The 27,200-nt window shown below is 40.9% G+C and overlaps 1 protein-coding gene across 3 annotated transcripts; it reads left to right on the forward strand.

The window, feature by feature from the left end:
• The first annotated feature begins 307 nt into the window (after window positions 1–307).
• PRKAA1 (protein kinase AMP-activated catalytic subunit alpha 1) lies at window positions 308–26,779 on the forward strand. Of its 3 annotated transcripts, XM_049794795.1 has the most exons (9): window positions 308–469; window positions 8,451–8,592; window positions 11,627–11,720; window positions 13,453–13,597; window positions 15,450–15,537; window positions 16,417–16,641; window positions 21,141–21,627; window positions 22,028–22,154; window positions 23,633–26,777. In XM_049794795.1, exons 1-9 carry the CDS (start codon window positions 340–342, stop codon window positions 23,875–23,877), a joined length of 1,683 nt encoding a protein of 560 aa, XP_049650752.1. In that variant the 5' UTR covers window positions 308–339; the 3' UTR covers window positions 23,878–26,777. The 3 variants fall into 3 exon arrangements, with proteins under 3 accessions (XP_049650752.1, XP_049650753.1, XP_049650754.1); XM_049794796.1 differs by lacking the exon at window positions 8,451–8,592 and having other exon boundaries at window positions 453–469; XM_049794797.1 differs by lacking the exons at window positions 308–469; window positions 8,451–8,592; window positions 11,627–11,720; window positions 13,453–13,597 and having other exon boundaries at window positions 15,519–15,537; window positions 16,559–16,641; window positions 23,633–26,779.
• The last annotated feature ends 421 nt before the right edge of the window (window positions 26,780–27,200 follow it).

Consider the following 27,200-nt stretch of genomic DNA (forward strand, 5'->3'; position numbering starts at 1 on the left):
CCCTCTGCTCCTCGGGTGGTTGGGTGGGTGTAAAAACGGGGCCGGCCTCCCGGCCCCTCGCTCCGCTCCGCGGCCTTTGGGGGCTGTTTCTCCCACCCCGCTGCCTCGCCCCGCCGGCAGGAACCGCATCCCCCGGGACGCCGCCGGGCCGGGCCGAGCCGAGCCGTGCCGGCCCGGACCTCCCCCCGCGCCCGACCGCAATGGTTTGTCCTCGGGGAGGGCGGGAAGGCGGCCAGGTGCGGCGTTCGCTTCCGGGTTTCGGGGCGAGCGGGAGGGCGGGCGCTGTGTGGTTGCTCCTCCCCGCCGGCGCTCCGGCCCGGCCCGGCGCGGGCGGGCACTATGCGCAGGCTCGGCCCGTGGCTCAAGATGGCGGCGGCGGATAAACAAAAGCACGAGCACGGGCGGGTGAAGATCGGGCACTACATCCTGGGCGACACGCTCGGCGTCGGCACCTTCGGCAAAGTCAAGGGTGAGCGGCGGGGAGCGGGGCCGCCGCCTGCCCCGCGGAGCGGAGCGGCACGGCCCCGCCGGGCGGCGGGGAGCGGCGTCTAGGGCGCCGCCGGGGAAGAGGGGGGGCCGCGGGGGCCTGCGCCGCCGCCGCCGGGGCTTGGCCCCTCTCCGCCTCCCGCCCAGGGCGCTGCGCCGGGGGCGACGCTGGGAAGCGTGAGCTGCCGGGCGCTGCCCGCCCGTCCCCGCCGGGGCGGGTGAGTCACCGGGCGGCGGGTGTGTGTGTGTGTGTGTGTGTGTGTGTGTGTGTGGTGTGGTGTGGTGTGGTGTGGAGCGGCTGGAGGTCAGCCGGCGGAAGGCGTTTGGCGGGCCGCTAGCGGGACCCTGGGGCCCGGCCGCGGTGGCTGCGGGGTGGGGGCCGCCGGCCGAGCGCGGTGCTGCGGGGGCGGCGGCTGTTGGGCTGCGGGCAAGAGGAGGTGTGTGCGGCGGCCTGCCGGGGCTGGGACTTCGGTCCCGCAGCGGGAAGTCGTGGCCGGGGGAGAAACAGTTCCGTGTTTACGGAAGTAATTGCTGGGAGCTAATGAGGCTGCGTTTAATTAAAAGAGCACCGGATGCGTAACGGAAGTAGGCGAGACTCGGTTCCTGAGCTGTCTGTACGTTGCATGCTGCTGCACAAATACTAGCACTTGATGCCCTTATAAGGAAGGGAAGATGCCCCCCTCGAGAGGAAGAAAGAGGCATAAAAAGACGAGCCTGGGATTACTGGGTTAACTGGCGACACAGCTGACCCACAGATACGGAAAGACTTTATGCTAAATCTAGTTGACTGGCAGTTATCAGAGTTTTTTTCAGCTCGGACTTTAAAAACTTTTCCCAGTAGGGCTGCAGATGCCATGCTGCAGATTTGAAGCCTAGTAGAAATAAAATAGGAATAAAACTTTCCCTTGATGCCATCCACCACAGGTGGAAAAACTGTGCACTAGCTCGCACTGTACCTGCTGTGTTGTTTGCAAGAATTGTTCAAATATTGGGGCTATGCAAATTGAGAACATCCTGTCACAAACGATTTGGATTAGACTCAGGTTGTATTGTTCATACGGTTTTTTTATAGTTAACCTAGTGAATTGCTCATTGTTATAACCAGTAAAAAACACTTGATTTAACTTCTTGGTTGCTTGTCGTAACCCTGTTGTATCTAATGTGCTAACTGACTTTTAACATGATACCTTTTTCCAGTGTAGATGTTCTCTGCACAAGCTCTTTCAACTATTGGTGTGTTCTGAAGAATGTATAGACAATAGGAGTATAGTCGTCTCAAAAACTATCTAGGAAAGCAGCGGAAAATTGAGAGTAGAGCCCTTTGAGTCTTCTCTTTTCAAGGCAGGCTTACAAAGTGACACCCCCACCTCCAGCCTCTTGGAGCAGTGACCCCCAACTGGCAGCTGGATTACCCTTCCTTTCCTTGGGAACTTAGCACCTCTTTAAACAGAGAAGAAATGAGAAGAGGCTGAAGACAGTCATCAGATTCTCTTTCCTCACGGAGGGACTACCTGGTTGAGGGGAGAAGTCGAAGATGTGGTTTGTTTGGGTATTTTTTTACCCCAGTGCACTGCACAAAACTGAGGTTGGCATACCCATAAATGTTCTAATATGCTCTTAGATTTCAAACAGCGCTGTTGGTGTATTGCTGCTGTTCTTACCTGTATTGGCAAAAACATGTCTGAAGTTGAAACCTTGAAAGATAGTCAATTTGTGGAGCTACTGTTAGAATTTTAATATCTTATGGAACATCACTCATTAATATTTCATGAAATACAGTTAGCTTGAAAGACTTAATTGAAAAAAAAATAGAGTTGCCAGTTTTATTATTGCTCTATTTCCATAATACCCCTCTGTCTGCCTTATTTGATTTGTGTTAGGTGTTCCTTTAGGCTGCTTTGTAACTATTGATTGTGTGAAGAGTACACATGCATGTATGAACATAGGTTTTTTTGTTAAGAATGGGGAAGAAGTAGCATTGTGAATTGCAGCATCATTCTCCATGCTGAACACCTTATTTATGATCTGGAAGCAAGTGTTAGTGTTCATGGACTAATGCTCTGTTTCCATATACAAATTATTTTAAGTTTTGGTTTTTTCTCTTGTCCCTAGAAGATATACTGTGTTAGTTTTTTCTTGCTTTAGCAATACTTAAAGGACATATTCATGTATGATGCACTGGTTTTCCTCCCGAGCATACATTTTCTTCATTTAGTACCAGATCTGTGATTGATTTCCTGTAATCCTCATCATCTTCCTTCTCTGGTGACTCTGATACAGTTTCATCAATTGACAATAAAGTAAAAAACTGTGAAAAAAGTGTTCATTTTTTAAATTCAGTTAGGGTTTTCCTTGAGCTCACATGATGTAGGGGGTCAGGCATATGACTTCTTGAAAATGCATCTTTAATTTTAACAGCAGTGGACGACTGAAAAGATTGAACTGGAAAACTAGTGCTTTACTTAGTAATTGTTAAAGGTCTCCTGCTGTCAAGGTAGCTGTCAGATGAATTCACCCTGCTGCTTACCCTTTTACCCTCACACGTAACTGTTACTGATGCAATGTTTTTCCAGTTAACTGTTCATCTGGCTGTACTAGCCTGAATTAACTACTGACCGACTCAATTCACTGGGCTGTGCCTCAGATGGACAGGCACGGAGGAGATGGCTGTTTCTAGGCAGTATCTAGGCAAAGCTAAAACGCCACAGAAGTGAAAAGCTGTGGGGTAGAGGAGAGTACTGAACGTAAATGAATTATGGAAGACACATTCTTATTTGAATTTTACCAGGATTCAGTGTAAAACATCTATCCCTATTTTAATTAATTTTTTTTTTTTTTTAAAACAAAACAACCCAAAAACCACTGCCAATGTTTGCTGCTGAAACCAAGTGCTTTCCCAATACTTTTGGAAATAAAGTTACCTTTCATAAAAGGAAGAGTGGTCAGGCTTCCAGTGATTTCTACTGAGAAAATGAGGGATACCACTTAAGGTTGTAAATACACAGTATTTATTCCAGTGTATAGAACTAGGTTAAAACCCTGGTCTGCATAGACTGCAGAACTGGTGTAAATAGCTCGTCTTTGTCAAGGCAGTGATAAGAGACATGGAAATGGACAGTGAAGATCAGTTTGCTATCAAATGTTGTGCAGCAATATCCCACTGTAAAGCATTAATTCCTGGGTGTTTTTATGTTAGTGAAAATATTTGTTAAGCTCATACTTTTAAAGACTGCTTTCCTCTGAGCCTCGGGTTGGCTTTTTGGCCTGTTGCAGAATGGTTTCATTAAATGCAACATATGTTTGCTCAGCTCTTTTTTTTTATACGAATTTAATGACCCATACATGTATTTCGGTCACAACAACCCCATGCAGCGCTACAGGCTTGGGGAAGAGTGGCTGGAAAGCTGCCCGGTGGAAAAGGACCTGGGGGTGCTGGTCGACAGCCGGCTGAATACGAGCCAGCAGTGTGCCCAGGTGACCAAGAAGGCCAACGGCATCCTGGCCTGTATCAGAAATAGTGTGGCCAGCAGGAGCAGGGAGGTGATCGTCCCCCTGTACTGGGCACTGGTGAGGCCGCACCTCGAGTCCTGTGTTCAGTTTTGGGCCCCTCACTACGGGAAAGACATGGAGGTGCTGGAGCATGTCCAGAGAAGGGCAACCAAGCTGGTGAGGGGCCTGGAGCACAAGTCTTGTGAGGAGCGGCTGAGGGAGCTGGGGCTGTTTAGCCTGGAGAAGAGGAGGCTGAGGGGAGACCTGATGGCTCTCTACAACTGCCTGAAGGGGGTTGTAGTGAGGCGGGTGCTGGTCGCTTCTGTCATGTGGCTGGAGATAGGACGAGAGGAAATGGCCTCAAGTTGCACCAGGGGAGGTTTAGATCGGATATTAGGAAAAATTTCTTTACTGAAAGGGTTGTCAAGCACTGGAACAGCCTGCCCAGGGAAGTGGTGGTGTCACCATGCCTGGAGGTACTTAAAAAAAACGTGTAGATGAGGTGCTTCAGGACATGGTTTAGTGGCCATGGTGGTATTGGGTTGACAGTTGGATTTGATGATCTTAAAGGTCTTTTCCAACCTAAATGATTCTATGATTTCATAAGAATGTTGTATTTACTCTGGGTGGACTGATAAAGAGTTTCATTTTCTAATTGAAGACCTGCTGAACTAAGTTAAGAGACTGTTGCTCCTGCACTTCAACAGTTAAGGCACTGCTGCTTTGAGACTCCTGTGACTGTCTTGGAAATCTTGGTGCTATGCGTAGCCTTAGTGAAGCTTGAAGGCAACTGGTATTATCAGAGAATAAAGAAATACAGGGAAATACTAAGTCTGTAAAGTGAACTTCCTTTTTGCAGTTATTCTTTTGAAGGACTGATAGCTGGTTCAGGATTAGGGTGAGTAACATTAATATGTTTTGATAAGTTATAATTTGTGAGCCTTCCCTTTTTGTACGTAAAACTTCTGTCAAGAGGTAATACAAAGTAGGTTTTGGAATGGTAACACTGGCTGCTTACTTTTCTACATGATGTTATCATCTGAGGTCGTGCTTTAAGTTCTGTCTTTATGCTGAATTCAAAAGTAGTCTGCAGTCTGTTACCAGTTATGTTGTCCCATAAGTGGGGTTGTTTACATGGTGTGCGAAATGCCAATATACACACAGAGCAGAGGTATTTTATTCCAATTCATGTTTGTGCAAAGATGGGGGCTAGGTGGTAATCCACAAAGCTAGCAACCCTCATGCCTAAACGGGCAAGCAATTCATACAGTTCATTTATACATACTCAATTTCCAAAGTTCTTCCCCAAAACTATTACTGGTAGTCTCTTATCTGCTACAGTTTCTATAGGACTAAAGTTTCCCTGCTTCAAATTGAAGGTACAGTGTTCTTCTTATTCTACAGTGCATGCTCAAGGAGAGATTGGGGGTGTGTGTGTGTGTGTTTGTGTGTGTGTGTAAGTCTTTTTGGTCTTGAATTGAGTCGGTGGTCGAGATCTCCCCCTGCCGCCTTTACCTTTCCTCCAGCTAAGGAAGATTTTTGCTGACTTCATGCCTGCTAGCAATTACTCAACTTTTCGGCGCCTCTTGGGGTAGGATGTTCCCTTCTTATCAGTCTTTTAGTTCTTCAGGGGCCCAGTCGTTAGCAAGGCATGCATTGTGTGTACAAAGGGTATCTTATTTCACAAGGTCTTTGTGGTCTTCTTAAGTACATCAGTTAGTCTGCTGTTTTACTGATAACAAGATACCTTGAACTATATCGAATACACCAGTTTTATTTCACGAAGTAGATGTTTATTGGAAACTCGTATCTTAAAAAGCTAGATTCGTTCTAATTTCAAATTGAATTAAAAACGGGAGACAAAAATTACTGAAGAAAATAGTGCTTCAATGTGAAATGTCTTAAGCAAGTGAAGAGGCTTTTGGGATCTTTGCACCTGTGCAAAACCAGTGTTTTCATGACAATAATTTATTGACACTTGGCAAACAGAGTTGAAGAAGCAGAAAGTCTTGTTTTCTCCCAGTCAGTGAATAAAATCAAGTCTTGAGGCACACAATCTTGAAAGCTGTGGCAGCTAGAAGTGGTTTCAGTCAACTGCAAATGTTACTGTTTAATTACTTCGAATGAAAAATGTGTTTTGAAAAACTATTTTCTTATGTGCCTTGCACACAGATTGTAGGAGCTATTACATTACTTTCTGATGTTTTTCTGAGTTCTAACGAAATTCCTGTTTTCATCTAAGTTAGACTGGCAAACCAGAAATGAAACGAATTGGCTGGTAAGTGAGGCTTTATAACACAATGTATGTCAGAACTGAGTATTTATACACTAAGCTGTAGAATTGCTCAAATATATGACACTAAATTAAACACCTTCTTTGTAAAGCAAAGGAAGATGCAAATTCATGTGTCAACTGATTTTTGGTAAGTTTCTAAGAAACTGTTTCTTACTAGTCAAAATTAATGTTAAATTTTAACTTACTGATCAAAGATTTTTTTCAGATACTTCTGGCTTACTTCAGTTCACATGATTGATAGGCAAAGACTTTGTAATTCAAGTGGAATAGTTACATTTCTAATGTTTTATGTTAATGATTTGTTACTCCTTAGGGTTTGAACAGAGGTGATATAATTTGTTGGGTTCCAATCACATTCGAACTGAAGAAAACAAAGGGGATGTGATTGCTTTAATTGTAGATCTGTTTGAAAGCAAGTAATTCTCATAGGTGACATGATTTTTCAGTTCTATGGACTCATCTACCAATACTATGCACTCATCTATCAATGCTTTGTGGTCTGTCTAGAATTTGTGATGGATGTGGGCTTTGTCCTGCATTCCTCAGCCATGCAAATGTGCCTGTCCAGTGTCTTGGTTATTGTAGCTGCTTTTAACTAATGGCTTCTCTGACTGAGGCGATGTGGGTTTTTTCATCTTGAAGTTGGAGCTTTTCTGTATTCTCAGGTACAAAAGGCATCTCTCTGCCACATTGCGATGGTTCAGGGTCTCGGGTAATCTACTACTTAGTTACTTCCATACAGGAATTTAGACAAATGGCTTTATTTTACACGGCTGTCTTTTTGTTGTAATAATAATCACTCAAATGCTTATCAGTATCTCTGTGTCTCTGCTAAGAATTTCTTCTCACTTGCATTAGTTTTTAGCTCAATATAGAGGCAGAAGGCAGCAGGGAAGTCTTGTGTTGGGAATGAGATTTACAGATCGATAGGTGTTTGCTAATTCTGTCCAAATTATCTCTTGAATGCAGACATATCTTTGTGGATCACTACCGTTTATCACAGCTTCCCATGGATATATTTAAATAAAGCTTGAAGCCTGGGGCTTAGATAAGTTCTTAAGTGAGGAGAGGCACCCAGATGAGTGTGTAATCTGTTCAGCACAGGTCTGTTAGCAATGTCCATTCACGTGGATAGGGATGAACCATGTAGGTGTCCCTGGAATCTGGTTTATCTTCAAAAGGTAGGTATCAGGGTGGTGAATGAAAGTGTTGTAGTTACAATCACAGCATGCAGAAACCAATTCAGATTGTGAAGTCTTCTAGTGGAAGAGATACTTACCTTCTGTGGTTTATCTGTGATCCAGTGTTGGGTTTCAGAAAAACATTCTTAGCAACTTTCTTGTGGCTACTTCCAATAGCACCTGCAAAATTAAGGACTTCTAAGAGTGGTAACTGTCTAGGAAATATTTTACCCTTTTGAGTTCCTCTGTTGAAAGAAAAATGAAACACCCCTAGAAGTAGGAAAGAAACTGAGGAATGTATGAGTTTGCATGTTTGCATTGCTTCTTGTAGGTACTACTGGAGTTTATTTTGTGCATTTCCTGTAGCTTTTGCCGCTTATTTTAGAAAACAGAGCTTTGGTGTTTACTGCACAGACTGTGGTGCAGTAGGGTCAGACTGTTCCAAGAACAGATAAATAATTTTTTTTCAAGTAAACTGATCAGATATTCTTAGTGGTAACTGAGAGTAAATTGCTGAAACAGGCTTCTTTGAAGGAAGGATAGCAGTGATTTCTGCAGTTAGTGATCCATGCAGATAAAGTAGAGGAACTGCAGGAAAACATGTCTGAGTGGGTTACCGAGTGAGCCAAAAGCTTGGAGTGAGTTACATGGGGAGAGAAAATGGTCTCCCTAATTATCAAGGATGGCAGTGTTTTGGGATATGCTTTCTTTGTTTGCAGTAGTGAAAAAATGTAGTCATGCTGCAAGACTTCTGAGGGTTAGGTTTAAGGTTTTTCTTATGTATCCTGTTCATCTTCTAATGGTAGAGTTGTGGGAGAAATTGGAGTAGGGCAGAAGACATGACGTGCCATCTGGTTTTCAACCTTCTGAAAGATAATGGGGATATGTGGAATGCTGACACCGTAACTTGTATTTCTCGGCTACAGCCAAAATGGGCAAGTTCATGTCTTTACAGAGCAATTGAAAATGCTGACTAAATACTTCCTTGTTTCTTACAGTTGGCAAACATGAGTTAACTGGGCATAAAGTTGCAGTGAAGATCCTGAATCGACAGAAGATTCGCAGCCTTGATGTTGTAGGAAAAATCCGCAGGGAAATTCAGAACCTTAAACTCTTCAGGCATCCTCATATAATTAAGCTGTAAGTTTTGCTTGCTATAATCAAACATATTTAAGCAGTAATCTCTTTTTCTTCTCACTGATCTGAAACATGTTTAAAGGGCAATATTACTAGCAGTATCTTGTCAGGAAAGTAGCAGCCTCCAAGTATGCAACCATTTTCAGTGTCCTTTGTAATGTGTTTTCACACACTGATCTTCTCTGCAGGCTGGAGAGCTTCTATTAGATCTCTGCTTACAAATTCTTTGGACAGGTATATAAAAGGTAATGATGTGATAGATACTTCTAGTGGCATCCACCTCTGTTTTTAGCTGCTACTTTGGTTTTCTTTTTCTGGTTATATTTGATCTTTTTTTCTGCTTAGAAAATGAGCTATTAGTAACAAGATTCTAAAAGGTATTTCTATAGTTAAGTTTCTTGTGTCTTCTACTTGAAATGTTTTTAGTGATGTGCTGGTCAGCGATCTATGGTTTTCCAATGTAGATGGCACTCTGCAAAATTTTTCTGAATTAAGGATGTGCAGTTTGTTGAATGTGATTGATGGTTCAGAATTCTTCAATATAGGTGCTATCGATTGTCTGAATGTGGTATTTACAGTGTGCCTGTTTACATCTGTTAAGTTGATCAACAGTTCATTAGTGGAGTTCAGAGCACAATTAAATATGTCCCAGAGTAGACCCCTCATGTCTGCTCTGAGGAAATAAATTATAAATGCCACTGACTTTTTTTGACTTTCATTTCTTGTAAATTTAACCTGCAGCTCTAGAGTGTGGGTGACTTTCACTGTCTTAATCATGGTATTGGTGTTAGGTTTTTTTATTGGCAGAGTATTGTCTTAAGACTCTCCTGCCACTGACAGATGCCATCCCTATACACTCCCTTTAATTTGGCAATAGCTCTTGCACTGAAGCTAAATTGGATTGTGTAAGATAACTCACTAACTTCTTCAGTGGGTTAGTTTTCAGAAGACCATTGAGCTGATGGAGCTGCGAAATTGCTAGTGCTGCCAGTTAGGGTTCATAAACGAGTCCAAAGCACATACCTGTAGCCAAAAAAAAAAAAAAAAGGAAGTGTCGGTGTACTAACTGAGATAAGGGGTTGGAACAGGAATGTGTACTTGTGGTGTTGCTAAACTGTTAAGTCAGTTTAATAGGTGTCAGATGACAAGTTCCTGTCTCAGGGAATTGTGGGGAGAATTTTTTCTCCTGCATGTGGAGAGAAAGGACAAGGTGTAGGAGATGATGAAAAAATTTATGGATCCAGAACTTTTCAGTTGGTCAGCCTGCATTTCTAAAGCAGAAGAATTACTAGTCTACGTGTAGTGTCCAAGGTGTAATTGGTACTGTTGTGCAGGTAGACTTGCTGGTAACTTGGGATCATGCTGCTCGTGCTAGTAGAACTATTAGTACTTCAGCTTAATATTACAAATTAGACAATGTCTAATTTGGAACAATGCTGTACTTTATGAAAAATTTCATACATGGCTTTAGCAGTATATACAATTGCAAGCCTGTTGCAGTAAGGTTTTCTTTCTACACCATGCTTTAAATGAAAACTTTTGGAGTGTCTCCTGTTGTGGTTTTTGACCTCTAGCAATATAATGCATCTTCTTTTCCTGCATAAAACTGCCTCTTTTTGCATTCTGGTCATCTATGCTGTGTGGTTTGATAGCCTTGTTTATATTGTAGGTATGTGTAGGTATGTACCTATTCCACAGCCTCCTTTTCCATAACCAGAAAAATGAGCTGACTGTAAAGAAGCTCGGATGTAACTTCTGGGTTAAAAGGATTAAAATACTATTTCTGTAGTATTGTCTTAGCCGAGCCGTGGCTTCAGAATGTTGCCGATATTTAAGTATGTGAGGTACTTTCAACCATGGTATTAGAGAGAAAATCAGTAAAGGTAAAGCATTTTGGGCTAGATTTTTGTGAAAACTAACTTCGAAGATCTCATGTTGATAACTGCCTCGGAAAGTTATTGAGGTTATTGAAATGTTAATAATACTAAGCTGTTAAAATAGATACACACACGTTTATGTGCACACACACATTCACCTGGATAGTCTGAACTCACTGCTGTCTCTGTAGTTGAAGAATAACTTGTCTCAGTAAGCTGAAGCATGTCTCTTTTCTCCTTTGTCTTGGAATTGGCATTTTGAAGAATGTTGCAGTTCTGTAGTGTATGTGTGAATTCAGTTATTTATTACAAATCAGATATTTGCATGCTTAACCGTAGTACCTCGATACATTCATTTTTATCCAACTGCTACCTCCTGTCTTCTGAATATCATATCTGAGTTTTGGCTAAAGTGTTACCAGTGTTCATTTTCTCGTTCCATTAAAAATTGATCACTTCTGACTGCTGTTTAACTTTTTACTCTCACAACTTTTAGGTGCAGATATGTAGAACAAACTCAAAATCTCTTTAAATGGGGAGTTTGGCCATAAACTAGTTATTTTGAAACTTCAAAGTTTGTTTTTTGTTTTTTTTTTTTTTTTTAACTTAATTGAAGTAGAATGATAAAAGTATAATAACCAGAGTGTAAATACTTTTAAATACTAATGACAAATTTAGGTCCCTTTGTAAAAGATGAAATTCATGATTATGAAGAGCAATTTTTTTTCTAGTCTTGAAGTACACTTTTTATTTATGGCAAGTCAGGGTTTTTGCACGTTAAAGTTGAAAAGTGTGTATTTTTGAGGCACTAGCAAAGTCCTTTTGAATTCCTTCCTCACTGCACCAAGCTGTCTGTGAGGCAGCACTGTAAATAGTTTCATAGCAATCATTTGGACTAAGCTTAGTCCTCTGAAAGTAAAAAGGCTGATGCTCCTGGTGGGGAATATGAATTTCCTGCTAGTCTTGGCAATGATGGCATCACATAGTGAAAGGAGAGGGAAGAGCCTCCGAAAAATACTGTTATTCCAGTAGCTGAAAATTGGCCAATAAATATTTTAAAGTGTACTTTTATTTGTATCTTTGCACAACTTTGGTTTTAACTAAATGTCACTAACATTTTTTACTGAGCATGTAGACTAACAGATACCTTCTCTTATCAGGTACCAAGTCATCAGTACACCAACTGACATTTTCATGGTGATGGAATATGTTTCGGGAGGAGAACTGTTTGATTATATCTGTAAAAATGGAAGGGTAAGTAGTAGTCCACCTCTACAAATCAATTACTTGCATTCTGTTAACTGCTTTTGCAACATTCCTGTGTCATCTGATACTGGGAGAACAGACAGTTTCTTTTTGGGGATCCTTGGCAGAACGATATGATTAAAGCTTTATTTTCTTGACAGGGTATTATGATTAGCATAGCACGGAATTTATGATTAGAATGGCAGCGGATTTCTACAGGCAGAATCAGTGTAGTAAAATCTATAAGTAGCGCAATACAGAATTTATAATACAATTTACGATATCTAATCACCTAGGCTACCCTCTGCAGATCATGTCAGATCTTAATACATGGTTTGCTGTCTCAATATAACAATCACAGTCTAGAGTCGAAAATCATATGAAAGAGCACGAGTCGCTTGCTCAGTCCTTGGAGGAAGCAGAGGACAGTGGAGGTGTCCCTGGCCACTGCGGGGTCACAGGTCTCAAGGTCCAGCAGTGGTTCTGGTTCAGGTTCCCCACTTAGGATTTGTAACCAGTTGATTTTACGGACAGTGCTCTGGGTGCTGTTACGCTTCCCTCTTCTGGGATGGGATCATCACCAGCCCCTGGCTGGCAGGGCGCCTGGGACCTTCAAGGCCGGTAAGGAAGGGCATAGTCAGCCTGGCGCCCAGGAACCTTGAGGCCAGTGAGGATGGCAAGAAGAAATCTGTTTGGTTTGTCTACTTGATTCACAGGACCTTCAGGACCTGATAATGAGGGAAAGGGCATGAATACATGACTCACGTGGTCACAGAGCATGGTTGCTTGCTTCATAAAATGGCGTTAGTTATGCTAACGACATTACCAGGGGCTGGGAGCAGGGGCTACCAGTCACACCCTGTTAAACGAAGGTTTGTTTTTATATATTCAGCATTAATTTTGCTGTTAGCAATTAAAATCTACTTTATGACTACATCTTGTTCTGAAAGTAAAAAGGGTTATATGTTAACATGTTGCAGATCTTTATGTATGACTTTATTATAGCACTTTTGCTCTCTGGTGATACTGATATATGTTAATTTACAATTACTGGGTACAAACTGGATGGCTATGCATCCGGCTGGAGTAGCTGAAAACTATTTCTTTAGTATAACCCATTATTGGAAAGCTGCCATTGTGCCCTCATTACCCTCTTGTAGTAGATTGGTTTCTGTGGAAGCTCTGAAGTAACTTTTGACAAGCCAAGATACTTTTAGTTAGTTGTTAGAACAAACTTTGACATGGATTAGGGCACGTTCATAGGAAATGCCCAACTAAGTGTGCTGTTTGGGGCTAGCTGCCAATAGCATAAATAGCATCTACAGTTTATTACTTCTGTGCTGCATGTCAGCAGCTTTTGTCAATTTAAATCCTATGTTGTGCTTAAATGTCAAAGTTCACTGATATTCCACTTAGACAAAGTTAATGTTTGGGTGCTAACGTTTCTAGTTACTGCATATGTAACATCTGCCTAACCAATTTCAAAAGTGTGATTGAGAGATTTCAGTGACTTTTTGAGTCGGTGGGTATGTTTTATTTTAGTCATTTTAGAGCTGTGGTACACAAAAAATGATGTAAACTATGAAGCTTTCTGCTACAAGTTCTGATAATCTGCTGTATAAAGTATCAAAACTATAAATGATAACTTTAGGTCACAGGAAAATTTCCTTTAATTTATATAAATGAAAACCAAGCTATCTTCTGCTGTCTCATAATTGTTTAAAACCTTTGTCTGTCTTAGCTTGATGAGAAGGAAAGTAGACGTCTGTTCCAGCAAATCCTTTCCGGTGTGGATTACTGTCACAGGCATATGGTAGTACATAGAGATCTGAAGCCTGAAAATGTGCTGCTCGATGCACACATGAATGCCAAGATAGCTGACTTTGGTAAGCATTTCTATTTCATATCTGATCGCATTTCTGGTGTTATTTAGATCCTGATAATTACTATGGGAAATATTTAATAAGATGCGTATACTTGAATATCCTGGTGGTGGGACACAATGCAAGAACCTGAAGAGTATGAATGTAAAGCAAAATTATGGTTTTGCACATGTGTAGAACTTGTTTTCCTCTCAAGCTTTCTTTGCAGGTATTTGACTGGGTGAAATTGTGAACTGATTTCTTTGGTTTTGCTTAAGAATATTTTCTGTGAAATGCTAAATAGACTTAGTTCCTGACCTTTCCACTTCAAAACTCACTCCTTTTGCATGTTTTACCATGTGTAAAATGTAAATGCTTAGCTCTCTTGGAAGTACAGTGGAAGGGCAGTTCATCATGATTGTTATAGCTCACACATTGCTGTAGTAAAATACACTAGTCCTCCTATTAAAATACTCTAAATTCACATAAACTCCAAAGATGTGATTAAAAAAATTTAATTAAAGCGTAAAAGGTGAAATAAGAAGTGTTAATCTTGTAGACTCCTGGGCTTTTTTGCTATATACCTGCCTGACTAATCAGAATGCTTAATTGTTTATACTAGCTGTTAGTGACACAGCTGCTGAGAAGACCGGCAGCTAGTGCTTGAAACTATCTGAACCAGGAGACCTCACCATATAAGCATAGTAAGGTACCCATACTGCTATGTCATCATGATAAATCTCTTGTAGACATATTGGATAATACCTGCCCTTGTAAAGCACTTTGATGAAAGGCGCTACATAATGTGGAGTATTCTAAGAATATTTTAGAAGTGTGGTGTTCAAGTATGTGGGCACTGGGACTCGTACTGACTTCTGTGTAGAAAATGCTTTGGGTGAAATGGCCTATGTGGTGAAGAAATGAAATACAGTAACTTATAAAAAACCCCACCTTCCTGTAACTTAAGTTTCAGCAAAGCTGTAGCATTCAGTTAATCGTGGCTAGTGTATTAAACAAGAGCTTAATAAAAGCTTTTGTGTATTAGAATATGAAAGCTACCCAACCTGTACTTTCATCTTCTTCCTGCCCCTACGTCCCCCACACCCCATCCACGCCCCATCCCATAAAAGGGTATCATTCCTTCTTTTGAGAGTTTTCTGGCTTATGGTAGTTCTGATCATGCAGCCTCCACTGAGGAAATCAAAAGATGTTTTCCACAGCTGTTCTAGAAGTGGTAGTTCTTTACTGATGCTAGGCTATACTGAGGGCTGGTGAATGAAGATGGCCTAGTTCTAAAGTACACTTTAATTACTCTCAGAATATCTACAATCAAACTACTAAACTGCAGTGGTTCAGGAATCAGCTGGGCAGCGTAGGTATCTAAATTTTGGTGAAATTGTGTACTCTTCACTTCCCTTATTCTGTATAATCTCTTACAGACTTTTAGGCAATTCTGTCGCAGCATCTTCCACTTTGGCATTTAGAAGCAAATGTGGTTTTTAAGACTTTCCTATTAATGACCAAAATCCTATCTTGCTATGCTGCTCCATCTCCCTTAAAGCAGCTTTGTTCTCCGTCATGCCTGTGTCATCCAAATTGAACTGGTTTTTGTCTTGGAATGAATATTGTTATCAAATATTTTTAGGTTGCGTACAATAATAGATTGACGTTACTCAATTTTCTGGTAAACTAAATGGAGAAGTATGTGGCATGCTCGTATAAAAAATTCAGTAATTCCAAACAATGTTACTTCTTTACTGAGATAAACTTGTTAATTTTCTAATTTGAATTACTAGTGAATTGTTCTAGGTGGTATATGCAGTGTGAAATTATTTTGTGCTCTGAATTTTTAGTAGTTACTCTTATACACTTTCAGGTCTATCAAATATGATGTCAGATGGAGAATTTTTAAGAACAAGCTGTGGTTCCCCTAACTATGCTGCACCAGAAGTAATTTCAGGAAGGTAGTTTCTTTTATATTGGATACATGTCTGCATGTACTTAAGTAATTTTGCTGCTTGATTCTAAAGACTACAAAACTAGTTTGATTGACAAGCTGTGGGCTGAACTTTTAATTGTCTTGATAGTTTTTCAATGTGTATTTAAGTCTTCTATGAACTAGCTTTGAATAGTTCCTGTCAGGTGGAGGTGATATTTAATGCCCCAAATCCAGTGTGCCTGAATTGGTTTAAAAATCGCACTTCCAGCTCAGATCTTGGAAGCAGAGGTATGGATAGAATTACGGGCAAAGTCTGCTGTGAAGTTGAGTAGCAGTGAAATATCTGCTGCAGAGTAGATACTCAGTCTTAAGGCAACTTCCCCTTTTTTGGACTCGATGATTGTCAAATCTGCTATGTTCAGCTACTCATCCTAATATTGCCTCTTGTTGCTTTAAGGCCAAATGTTTGTTCTCTTCAGGCAGTAGCACAGAATGTGACAACTTCTGCTATATGGACTTGTCTTAAACTTTTCAGTCTCCCAGTTTTGGGGAATCGATGACTTTGCACAGATTCCACTAAAACAGTGATAATAATGTATAACACAGGGTTTCTTAGCAGTAGGTGCAAGTTTCTTTCAGTTTGCTGTTGTCTGAAATTGCGTTTGTGGATTATTGTTGTACAGTAGAGAGGAAAACTATGTACTTGTGCCCTGTTACATATTTGAAGGGGAAGGACACTAAAGTTCAAGGGAGAAATGGCATAGAACTGAAATGGTATCGTACTTGCAGATCAGTTGTCCCAAGTTCATACACTTTTTGTTTATTGTGATACAATGTAAGAAAGAGGGAAAAAAATGTAATTAAATATATTAAACACAGATCGCTAATAGTCAACTTTTTCCAGATTATATGCAGGTCCAGAAGTAGATATTTGGAGCAGTGGGGTTATTCTCTATGCTTTGTTATGTGGAACGCTTCCATTTGATGATGATCACGTGCCAACGCTTTTTAAGAAGATATGTGATGGTATCTTTTATACCCCTCAGTACCTGAATTCGTCTGTAATTAGTCTTCTGAAGCACATGCTGCAAGTGGATCCAATGAAGAGAGCAACCATCAGAGACATTAGGTAAAACGCTAACTGATGTCTGATCACAGGATGCTGGAATTACAATCTCAGTGCAAATACGCATGACAAAGAAATCATTCATACATCTTTTCCATGTTTTATAGACTGAGATGAAAAATTCAACTTCTGGTGGTTTGGCTTTAGCTTTAATGGTTCTGATCTCCAGTGGGCAATGAAGTATCTACTGGAGGTTACAGTAAAACAAATTATACACATTACATACAGAAATTCTGAGAAACTCGAGGTTTAAGACTGCTATAGCAAAGCTGTTTAAGCTGCAGAATGGTTTGCAAAAAGTACACTGTATTGACTTCTGGGTAAAAAAAATGTCTTTGATGTTAAGAACCACTATACTGTAAACGTCTGGGAGGAGGTTATGGCTCTTTAATCTGATAACTACTGCTTTTCTTCATACTTCTTCAGACTCTGAAAAATCATCTATTAAGACTGTGAATATTCCACATGCAAGATAGTACTTTCTAGCTTCAAAACCCTGGCATGAATTTGTATGAATGATAATTACTGCATTGAATACTGACTGATAAGTTAAAGCTTGTAGGTACAGATAGCCATCATGGCTGCAGATTCCAAGAGGAGATTCTGGAGAAGGTGACTGCTTTGACAAGTGTATAGTGGGTCGAATAAAAAAAAAAAAATTGGTAGCCAATAGAGCTGTACTTTATGCAGCACCTTAGTTAGGTTTGCCTGTTTCCTTTGTAAGAAGCTCAAGGAGAGAGCTCTGATGTATTACCTTAGTGAAAATGCTGCTTCTTTTAGGGTTGGAAGTTAGGAAGTTAGCGGTGTTCCTGTTCTTTCAGTAGAACAAAAAAGGTGGTGCGCTTATCCCTTGCTAGTATATTACAATGGGAAGTACTTTCTTGCAGAAATCAAAGCACTGTGAGAACTAAGCATTGTAAAACACTAGTGGGTAGGAACTTAGCTTATCTCAGTCATGTTAAATGAGTCTGGAAGAGAAGTGGTGTGAAAAATGTTAAAACATGTTGGTTACAGAGCATGGATGAATTTTGAATCCTAAACAGTTCCATCCTATTAGCCATAAGACGTGCCACCTCACAGTTCAAAGGACAAACTGAGTTTAATTGAATACCTTAATATTTCTAGGGGGCTCTGTGTGTGCATGCAAGGAGAGATGCCCACTGCTATGAATAGTAACAAAATACTCCTCTGGGTTCAGTCATCCAGCTAGGGCTGTGCTGTGTAGTGGCATAGGAAAAGCTTTTTCTGCTTCCAAATTAACTGCTGCTTCTGGTGAAAGTGTATTTTGCTCAGTACGTTTATGCTGAGGCAGGTTCTCAGGATCACATTGGCAGTGGTCCATCGTACTGGTTTTGTCTGGGATAGAGTTAAATTTCTTTCTAGTAGCTTGTATAGGGCTGTGTTTTGGATTTTTACTGAAAATAGGGTTGATGAACTGATGTTTTCATTGTTGCTGAGCAGTGCTTACAGGGAGTCAAGGCCTTTTCTGCTCCTCACCCCACACCACCAGCGAGCAGGCTGGGGGGGCACAAGGAGTTGGGAGGGGACACAGCTGGGACAGCTGACTCCGACTGACCAAAGAGACGTTCCATACCATACAAAATCATGCTCAGCATATAAAGCTGGGAGGGAGGTTGGTGGGGTTGGCTGCTGCTCAGGGACTGGCTGGGAATCCTTCGGTTTGAGGTGAACAATTATTGTCACTTGCATCACTTGTCTGTCTTGGGTTTTATTTTCCTCTCTTTGTTTTGTTTTGTTTTTTTCTACTTTTCCTTACAATTAAAAAAAAATTCTTTCTAATTATTAAATTGTTTTTATCTCAACCCACAAGTTTCTTTCTCTCTTTTACTCTTTTTTTACTCTCATCCCACTGGTGGGGAGTGAGTGAGTAGCTGTGTGGTGCTTAGTTGTTGGCTGGGGTTAAACCATGACAGTGCATTTTGGTGCCCAGTGTGGGGCTTGAAGAGTTTAAGATAATCACAGATTTGACCAGAGTGTATTAGATGGAATTTATAATTTTTATATCTGTTAACGGTTGCTGGTCATGATACTGATTTATCTGTTCTCAATATTAGTTTGTCTGATCTATGCTGTGTTCTCTTTTTTCTTGTACCTGTTAAAGTCTGGGTTTGGCTTTTGCAGTTTGCTGTGCTCTTTAGTGCTTAGTGATGTTTTGCCTGGGAGATGTGTTACTAAAACACTGGCCTTCAGCTTAATCTGGTATTTGGGCTCTGTACTGAAGCCATTACTGTACTTCAGGTACCATCTCGTGGAGACAATTAATGATTATACTTCTTTGTCTGAGAGTGTTTTTTTTTGTGGAGGAAATACAGAATGGCACCTTCACCACGTTCTGTGATGTTCTCTCCCTTGTTACAATAACTTTGAGTATCTTGAACATCCTTGGACGGTCAAAATACTTCTACTGGTATTTCTTAGGACTATTGTTTTGACTACTTCTAAGGTTGACAAGCTATTTAGGAATATCACCCAGGCACCATGGCAGTGTGGTTATAGGTAGCAAGGCCTGTGGGAGAATATGGGCAGGTATCTAGAAAGCTTGTCACCTCTGATAGTCGGGGACTTCACTCCTAAATGAGTGTGGGATCCTGATGCAGTGATAGAACATTTGGAAAAAAGATGTCCTGGCTATTCCAAAGAGGCACAACTTAGCTCACTGTGCTGGGGTCTGGCCTGTACCCCCTGAACACTGCTCAATTCTTTTCAGCACCCTCAAGGAGAAGAGAGGGTCTCTGATCTGAAAACATACCAACAGATACTGTGGCGAAGCCAGAGACCTGGCCTTCAGCTGTATCAGTTGGTCCTATAATTAGAAGAAATAATTGAAATGGAAGTCAACTTGTTGAGTAAGGGATGAAGAAGCTTCTCTTAAGAGGGAGCAGGAGAGAGAATCAGAAGAGGGAGCCTGTTCAGCAGCAGAGCAGTCACAGGAATGGGAAGAGGGAAGGACTGAAATCATAAATGAGACTGAAACCACCTGATCCAGATCCCTATCCCTAAGTGAGCTGCTAGATATGCAAAAAGATTTCAGCTCTCAACCAGGCAAGCAAATTCTCAGCTGGCTACTCCGATGCTGAGGTATTGGGTCCACTAGTCAGGAATTAGAGGCTAAGGAAGCCTGGCAGCTGGGATCCCTTGCTAGGGATAAAGCCATTGACAACGGGATTGTAAAAGGGGCAGGAGTCTTTGGAGGTGACTCCTATCAAGTGTGAAGGACAGGTATTCCTTCAAGGAAGATCTTGCAAATGCCCTAAGCAAATGGACCACCACTGAGGGAGGCATCCAGTATCTGAGGGAATTAGTTGTGGTGGAGGTGATCCATAGCAATCTGGGTGACAACCAGGTATCCAAAGACCTGGATGAAACCTGGTGCGTGCAGTCTATGTAGCAAAAGTTTGTATGAAGTGCACCGATGTCATATGCCAACACCCTGGTAATAATGAGCTGGACAGACATGGAGGCACCAACTGTGGATGGATTGGCCAGCCAACCTTGAGAATTTGAAGAGAATCTTGCTTCCTCTATGTGGGCCTGTGTCTCAGCTGTGGAGAAACCCACAAGTTTCTTCCTCACTTTTACCGTTGCGATTCTCCCTGCCATCCCACCACGGGGGGCGAGTGAGCGAGTGGCTGTGCGGTGCTTAGTTGCCAGCTGGGGTTAAACCACAACAGCCAAATAACTGCTCTTAAATCTGTAGCAAGTCTTTATGCTATGGCTAGAATACTTTCAAAATTAGTGTCATGCCATACCCTTTGGCTAGTTAAGCAGCTTAGTCTAGGCATACAAAACAATCTTATTTTTTCTGTATGATTGGGCAGCGTAAGTATTTGGTTCCTTCTGTACCTTTCCGTTTCCCTCTTAGGAATACCAGTACAGACTGACCCTTCCATGGCTTCCCTCAGCCCCTTTAAGTCCTGAAGAGGCAGCTGGGGGTGTTCTGAATGAAAAAATAATAGGCAGCTTCTTTGGGCTGGGGAGCACGTGACTTCGATGTTCAAAAATCCGTGTCATCTACCAAAAAAATTATTAACCATCAATGTTTCTTAATTTTTTTATATATTGTTATGTGTGTACTTGGGGAGGGGCAACTCAAGTGGGTAGTGTCTAAGAATTTCAGTTGAAAACATCTCAAAATTAACATAGTGGCAATAAAAAAAAAACCCAAAATGTTTTTATAAAAAGCTGGTTGATGAGTTATACAAAGATAGTTTTGGAGCTCAGATAGTTGAAAAACTTATAGGAAAGAGGATTTTTTTTTTTTTCAGTCTCCGGCAAAATGTCTAGCAAAATCTTGTGAGGGCAGTGATTACTTTCCTTGTGATGTACTGTTTTATTGTCTGTGCTGCACAGAAGGGGACTTGGACTGACAACTGTGATTCTTTTTGTACAGAATACAAATAATTTTATTTTTTAAAGATTTTAATATTAAAAATGTTTGCTTTACATAAATACACTCAGTCTTTTTTTATTTTTATTTCTAGGGAACATGAATGGTTTAAGCAGGACCTTCCAAAATACTTGTTTCCTGAAGACCCATCATACAGCTCTACTATGATTGATGATGAAGCCTTAAAAGAAGTGTGTGAGAAGTTTGAATGCACTGAAGAGGAAGTGCTAAGTTGTCTATACAGCAGAAATCATCAGGACCCTTTGGCAGTTGCTTATCACCTCATTATAGATAACAGAAGAATAATGAACGAGGCCAAAGACTTCTACTTGGCTACAAGCCCTCCGGATTCATTTCTTGATGATCACCATCTGTCTCGCCCTCATCCTGAAAGAGTGCCATTTCTAGTAGCTGAAGCACCACGTCCTCGCCACACTCTTGATGAGCTGAATCCACAGAAGTCAAAACACCAAGGTGTAAGAAGAGCTAAGTGGCACTTGGGAATACGGAGTCAGAGTCGACCAAATGATATCATGGCTGAAGTTTGTCGAGCAATTAAACAACTGGATTATGAATGGAAGGTAAAAGAATAAAGGACCTTTAGAGCAGACAACAGTAGATTTTTGTTTGCACTGTATAGTTACATAGCCTAGAGGTCTGAAGCTGTTCTGTGCTGGAAAATAATCTCATATGCCTGTGCTGTCTGCTTGTGCTTGCTGTGCAGGAAGGTTTTTGGGGGAGGCTGTTCATGCTGACAATGAAAAAAAAAAAAAAAAAAAAAAGTCTTGCTAACGTCTAACTTTTCTGTTGAGGCTGTAGGAATGTTTTTCTGTTGCCTAAAACAAAAAAAAAAATAAAAATTGCAACTCCAACAGGTAAGCCTGAAATCACTTGATAATAGCAGTGAGTTGAAATGACAAAACCAGCATGCACTGTTTTTCAAGCAGTTCTGGTAACTAACTCAAATCTCTTTTGTACTAGGTTGTAAATCCATACTATCTACGTGTTCGAAGGAAGAATCCAGTAACAAGTGCATATTCCAAAATGAGTCTACAGTTGTATCAGGTGGACAGCAGAACATACCTACTGGACTTTCGTAGCATTGATGGTATGTGAAGACTTAAATAAGTTAATGGAGTTGTACAGGAAATCATTCTAAATGCAAACATGTCTTAATTTACTTGTTTAGGAGTGAAGTAAATGTTGCCCTTTATTAGTTTAAGTCAATCTAGATCTGTATTAGTGTTTCTTTATTCCTTCCTGGTCTAGTGTTCCTGTGATCAGATGGTTAGCTGCTCTAGCCCTTAAATAATAGCTTTTCAGCTATATCAACTCCTGAAGTGCTACATTTTGTCTTTGCACCGGTACTAATACCACTAGTGCAAATGGGGACAGGGCTGCTGTTGTCCAAAAAGTGGATTTGTCACCCGGTGTTCAACAAGCCAATAATCACACACTCGGGAGAGACATTTTTTATTTCATATTTGCACAAAGATGGGTGCTAGGTGATAATTCCACAAAGCTAGCACACTCTACAGTTAAACAAGCAAGCAATTTATACAGTTTCAGATTCACCCACTTAGTTTCCAAAGTCCTTTCCCAAAATCAATATTGGTAGTCATTTATTTGCCACCATTTCTGTTGGGCTAAGGTTTTCTCCACTTCGAATTAAAGGTACAGTGTTATTCTATTCTGCAGTGCACGCTCAAGGAGTGTGTTGTGGGGTAAGTCTTTCGGGTCCTGAATTGAGACAGTGGCTGTGATCTCCCCTGGCTGCCTTTACCTTTCCCCCAGTTACTGCAGATGTCCACTGACATCATGCCCATTATCAGTTACTCAACTTTCGGAGCCTTCTGGGGCAGGGCGTTCTCTTCTTATCGGTCTTCTATTTCTTCTTCAAGGTCCCTGCAGGCCCAATTACTCCAGGATGTCCTTGGTTAAAGAATTCTAGCTGTTTTCTGATTACAAATGATTAAGTGTCTTTAGACTGTCAGCTTAATAATTACAAAGAACATCTTGCATAGAAGGAAACAGATAATTTCACATTTTTAGGTTAATCTTCAACACTGTGAGAGGTGAGATTTGCATCAATCTAAACTCCCTTTGGAGCCTCACCCCAAAATTTAAGCATTAATTTAGATCTGAAGTAAGCATGTGAGTAACATTTCCTAGTGAAGAGAAGGCTTAGCATCTAGGCATTTAAATTTGACTTGGACTGTACATTGCTGTACTGGGCCTGGCTGAGATGGAGTTTATTTTCTTCATAGCAGCCTATATAGTGCTGTGTTTTGGATCTGTGACTAAAGCAGTGTTGATAACACACTAGTATTCTGGCTGTTGCTGAGCAGTACTTGCATAATATCTAGTCTTTTTCCCTCCTCTGTCTCACCCAGTGAGTAGGCCAGGGATGAGCAAGAAGTTGGGAGGGAATGCAGCCTGGAGAGCTGAGCCAGATTCATTTATTCATTTATGTATTAATCAAAAAAAACCAAGGTTTAGAAGTGGGAGAAGGGGAAGATGTTTGCTGTCCTACAACTGATTTGATACTGATACCTAATTTTCTTCCTCTCTCCCCTTGCCCCCCAGATGAAATTACTGAAGCGAAGTCTGGGACTGCAACTCCACAGAGATCGGGTTCTGTGAGCAACTACAGATCCTGTCAGAAAGATTCAGATGCTGATGGGCAAGGAAAATCTGCAGATACATCCCTTACCTCATCAGTGAGCTCTTCACTTGACTCTTCTACAGCTGACTTAACTCCAAGACCAGGGAGCCATACAATAGAATTTTTTGAGATGTGTGCAAATCTTATTAAAATACTTGCACAATAATTTTGAAGATGGGCTTATTTCTTTCATAGCAATAAGCATGCCTAAATCATAGTCAGATGCTTCCAATTATAATCAAGTTAAATTAACTAAGAGGCTGAAAAAGCTAGCCACAGAATACGATTTGCACAGGGATTGAAATGATTATTTTGAAGCTGGAGTGAATTCTGATTGTCTGCTGTCCAATAGCATAATACAGGTACAGGAAATCACATGCCCTTGGGGCAGTGTTCATAATCTTTTACATTGAGCGCACATTAGGCTGCATATAACATTTAAGTTAGACGGACCTTCTTGTTTTTTTCACTGGTAATACATATATCTGATGCACTGTAAGTAAATGTACACTTACTAGTTCAGTGACCTAAGTATGACTTGTTGGTCACCACCTACAATTGTGCCTCAGTTGGTCAGAACTATCAACATCTGTCTTCTAACAGTAATGTCTTAAACCTGCTGTGTTTCTTCCCCCTTACTTGACAGTAAATGATAAAGAATAGTTTAATGTGTTACAAGGTACTAGTTTTAACAACTGATAAATTTGATTAAATGCGTACAAATCCAACCAGTTGGAAATGCACCTTAGGTGCTCTGTAACGCACTAACAGTGAAATTCTGTGGGCCGTGACTAGAACAACTGAGTCCACAACAATGGCGAGAGACTTAATGCTGAGAAGACTTGGCACTCTGTGGGCTAAAATGAAATGTTGCTCTGTGAAAACAGAACTGTTGGCAAGCTCCACATCTGTGCGTATGCTTTAGTGTGGTAGCAGCACGGCAGATCCCCACTGCTACTTCAGGCTGAGGATCCTTTTCCTTAGAAACATGTGCATGTAGTTAAGAGCACAGCCTACATGCTATTCCAGAATCTGAAATTGACAGTTTTTAAAAATATATGTTAATACTTTGATACAGCTGTTTATCACATGTTAACTTAGCATATAGTATGTAGAATTCACTTTGCAGTTGAAACTACCTGTATAGGTTAGGTTTTCTGAGGCCACCTTTATAGCAAACTTTGTTTAAATTAATTGTGAAATTAAATAGTCCAACTTTTCAGTTGAACGTTGAAAACTGATCACGACAACTTGAGTGCTAATATTCAAAAAGTTTTCAACAGTAGATTGCAATTACCAACAATATAAATCCTTCTGCATTTATGGTTTTTGCAATGTTTCAGGAAGAAAACGGAACCTTGTATGTTAAAATCACAGCTAGCACTTGCATAAAAACATTTACTTGCAAATTGGATATCATTAGCCACAGTTCCATTTTCATCTAGCACTGATAGGCATAAACAGTAAACTAGATGTCATAAAATGTTTAGTTTTGCATTCAAGAATTAATGTTTTTCTTCAAAATAAACTTAATGACCTATTCAGTTTCAAAGGTTGCTCTCCCAGAGAGAGACTGGAAGTCAAGACATTACTATGAACAGTGAAAGCGGACTCTTTTAAAAAGGATGGGGATTCTTGCCAATGACTGAGATTTCATCCATGGAAAACTGCTAGTTACAAATGTAAGAACAGTTTAATCCAGGCCAGCTGGCTTCAGTCCAGAAATTCATCTGTTACAAACATGCACAGAATCTGAAGGAAACAAAGCTGCTTTAAGTCCCAGAACTGCTGTAACTGTGTCCTGAGCTGGGCAATTGTGTGGTCTGTCTAGTATGTAGGTACAAGTTACAACTTCAGTTCTTTATCTTCAAGTGTCACGCACTGTCCTTGTAATGCAAGGTGGAAGATCTTCTTTAGATAAAGCTTTGGGTTTAAATTCCTGAGATTGAGAAGTCAACATGAGGGACCAGCTGCAAATGCTACATTTAAGTCCTGTTTTGAGTCTTGCTAAGAATTGGTTCTGATGTACTGAATAAATCAGTGTGTTCATTTTTGTTACCCTTTTATTTTGAAATTGTTAAATATTGCACTTGTACAAATAGAACAAACACACAGCTTTTTTAACTGTGGTAATTCCTCATCTGCAGTTGGTTTGGGATCACTCTTGCGTATGTTGAACCAAGTATAAATGATGTCTCCTCCTTGTAATGCTGATTGCAAATGCAAGGTGTCAAGGTGCATTTAATTTTAATATACAGCTTTTAATTTTTATATACTTTTTTGTCCCTCTTTGCATTAAGACCACCATGTTTTTTCCTTTGTCTTACTATCTGGAGGTTAAAGTAAGTTTCTGGCAGAAGCGTACTGTATGCTTAGTTTCAAATAAAGTAAATTTTACTGGCATGATAAATCAGTTTTGATGGCCACAAGTTTTCTGATTGAACAGAGATTTTTACAGGGGGTGAGGGAGGGAGAAAGGGGCCTGATGACCTACTTTAACCCAGAACAGCTGTCTGTTGTGTGACTTTTGTATGCTTTGTAGATCTTGCTGTTGAAACTGATTTCTTCACATGTTCCTACCGATCTTGCAGACCTCTTTTTTTGGGACCACACTCGTATCTGCCGATAGGCTGTGAACAGAACTTCACCGAGAAAGCTGCCAGGGTTGTAAGGAGGCAGCTTACGCAAATACATTGGTCAAGTATGTTACTCTATATTCCCAAGCTTACTCCGCTGGAGTACCTTGAATTATCTTGCCTTTGTATTGTAATTTTTTTCAAAAACATGGATGAACCTGATTGCCCATGTGCAATGTAAGTCAATAGGTAATGGATAAAAATTCATCTTGGTGGTGCAATATTTAAAAAACAAAAACCAACCAACTTTCATGTTTGTCTTGATACGAGTGTTTAATACAGCATTGGAAATAAATTTTATTTTACTGGTTGATTACCATTGTAAGATACGAAGTCCTGTTCTTGAACAAAGATGTGCCTACTTCCTATGTTAATGTCTTTTGACAAAGCTGAATGGCAAAAGTGCTTGTTTATAACTGTGTAACTTTTTAAACTTTCAAAACTTAAACCTGAGTAAACATGAAATGCTGAACCATCTTGTCTGAAACCGTCTGCGTGCTGTCTTGTAGCGTTAGGTTGTGTTACAGATTGACAGGGACTGCCAACGCTTGTTTTGGAAACGGCAGCAATCACGATTTTGGAACAAGCAGCAACGAGCCAACAGGTAGGTGACTGGCTGCAGCACTCGCTCCCGGCTGGGCCGCCGGCTCCGCTCGCCTGGCCCCTGACTGACCGTTTTCCCCTAGATCCCGTAAGGCCTCTCGCCGCGGAAGGGAGTTGGAGGCGGACGGGACGCCCGATGCCGGCTGCAGGAGCCCCCTTTCGCCCTGCCCTGGGGCGGCTCGCCTTACTTCGCACCTTCCTTTCCGCGCTGCTCTTGTCGTGCACCGCCGCTCTTGGTCTTTCCCCCGGT

Source organism: Accipiter gentilis, chromosome Z (genome assembly GCF_929443795.1).
Source record: "Accipiter gentilis chromosome Z, bAccGen1.1, whole genome shotgun sequence".
Lineage (NCBI taxonomy): Eukaryota > Metazoa > Chordata > Aves > Accipitriformes > Accipitridae > Astur > Astur gentilis.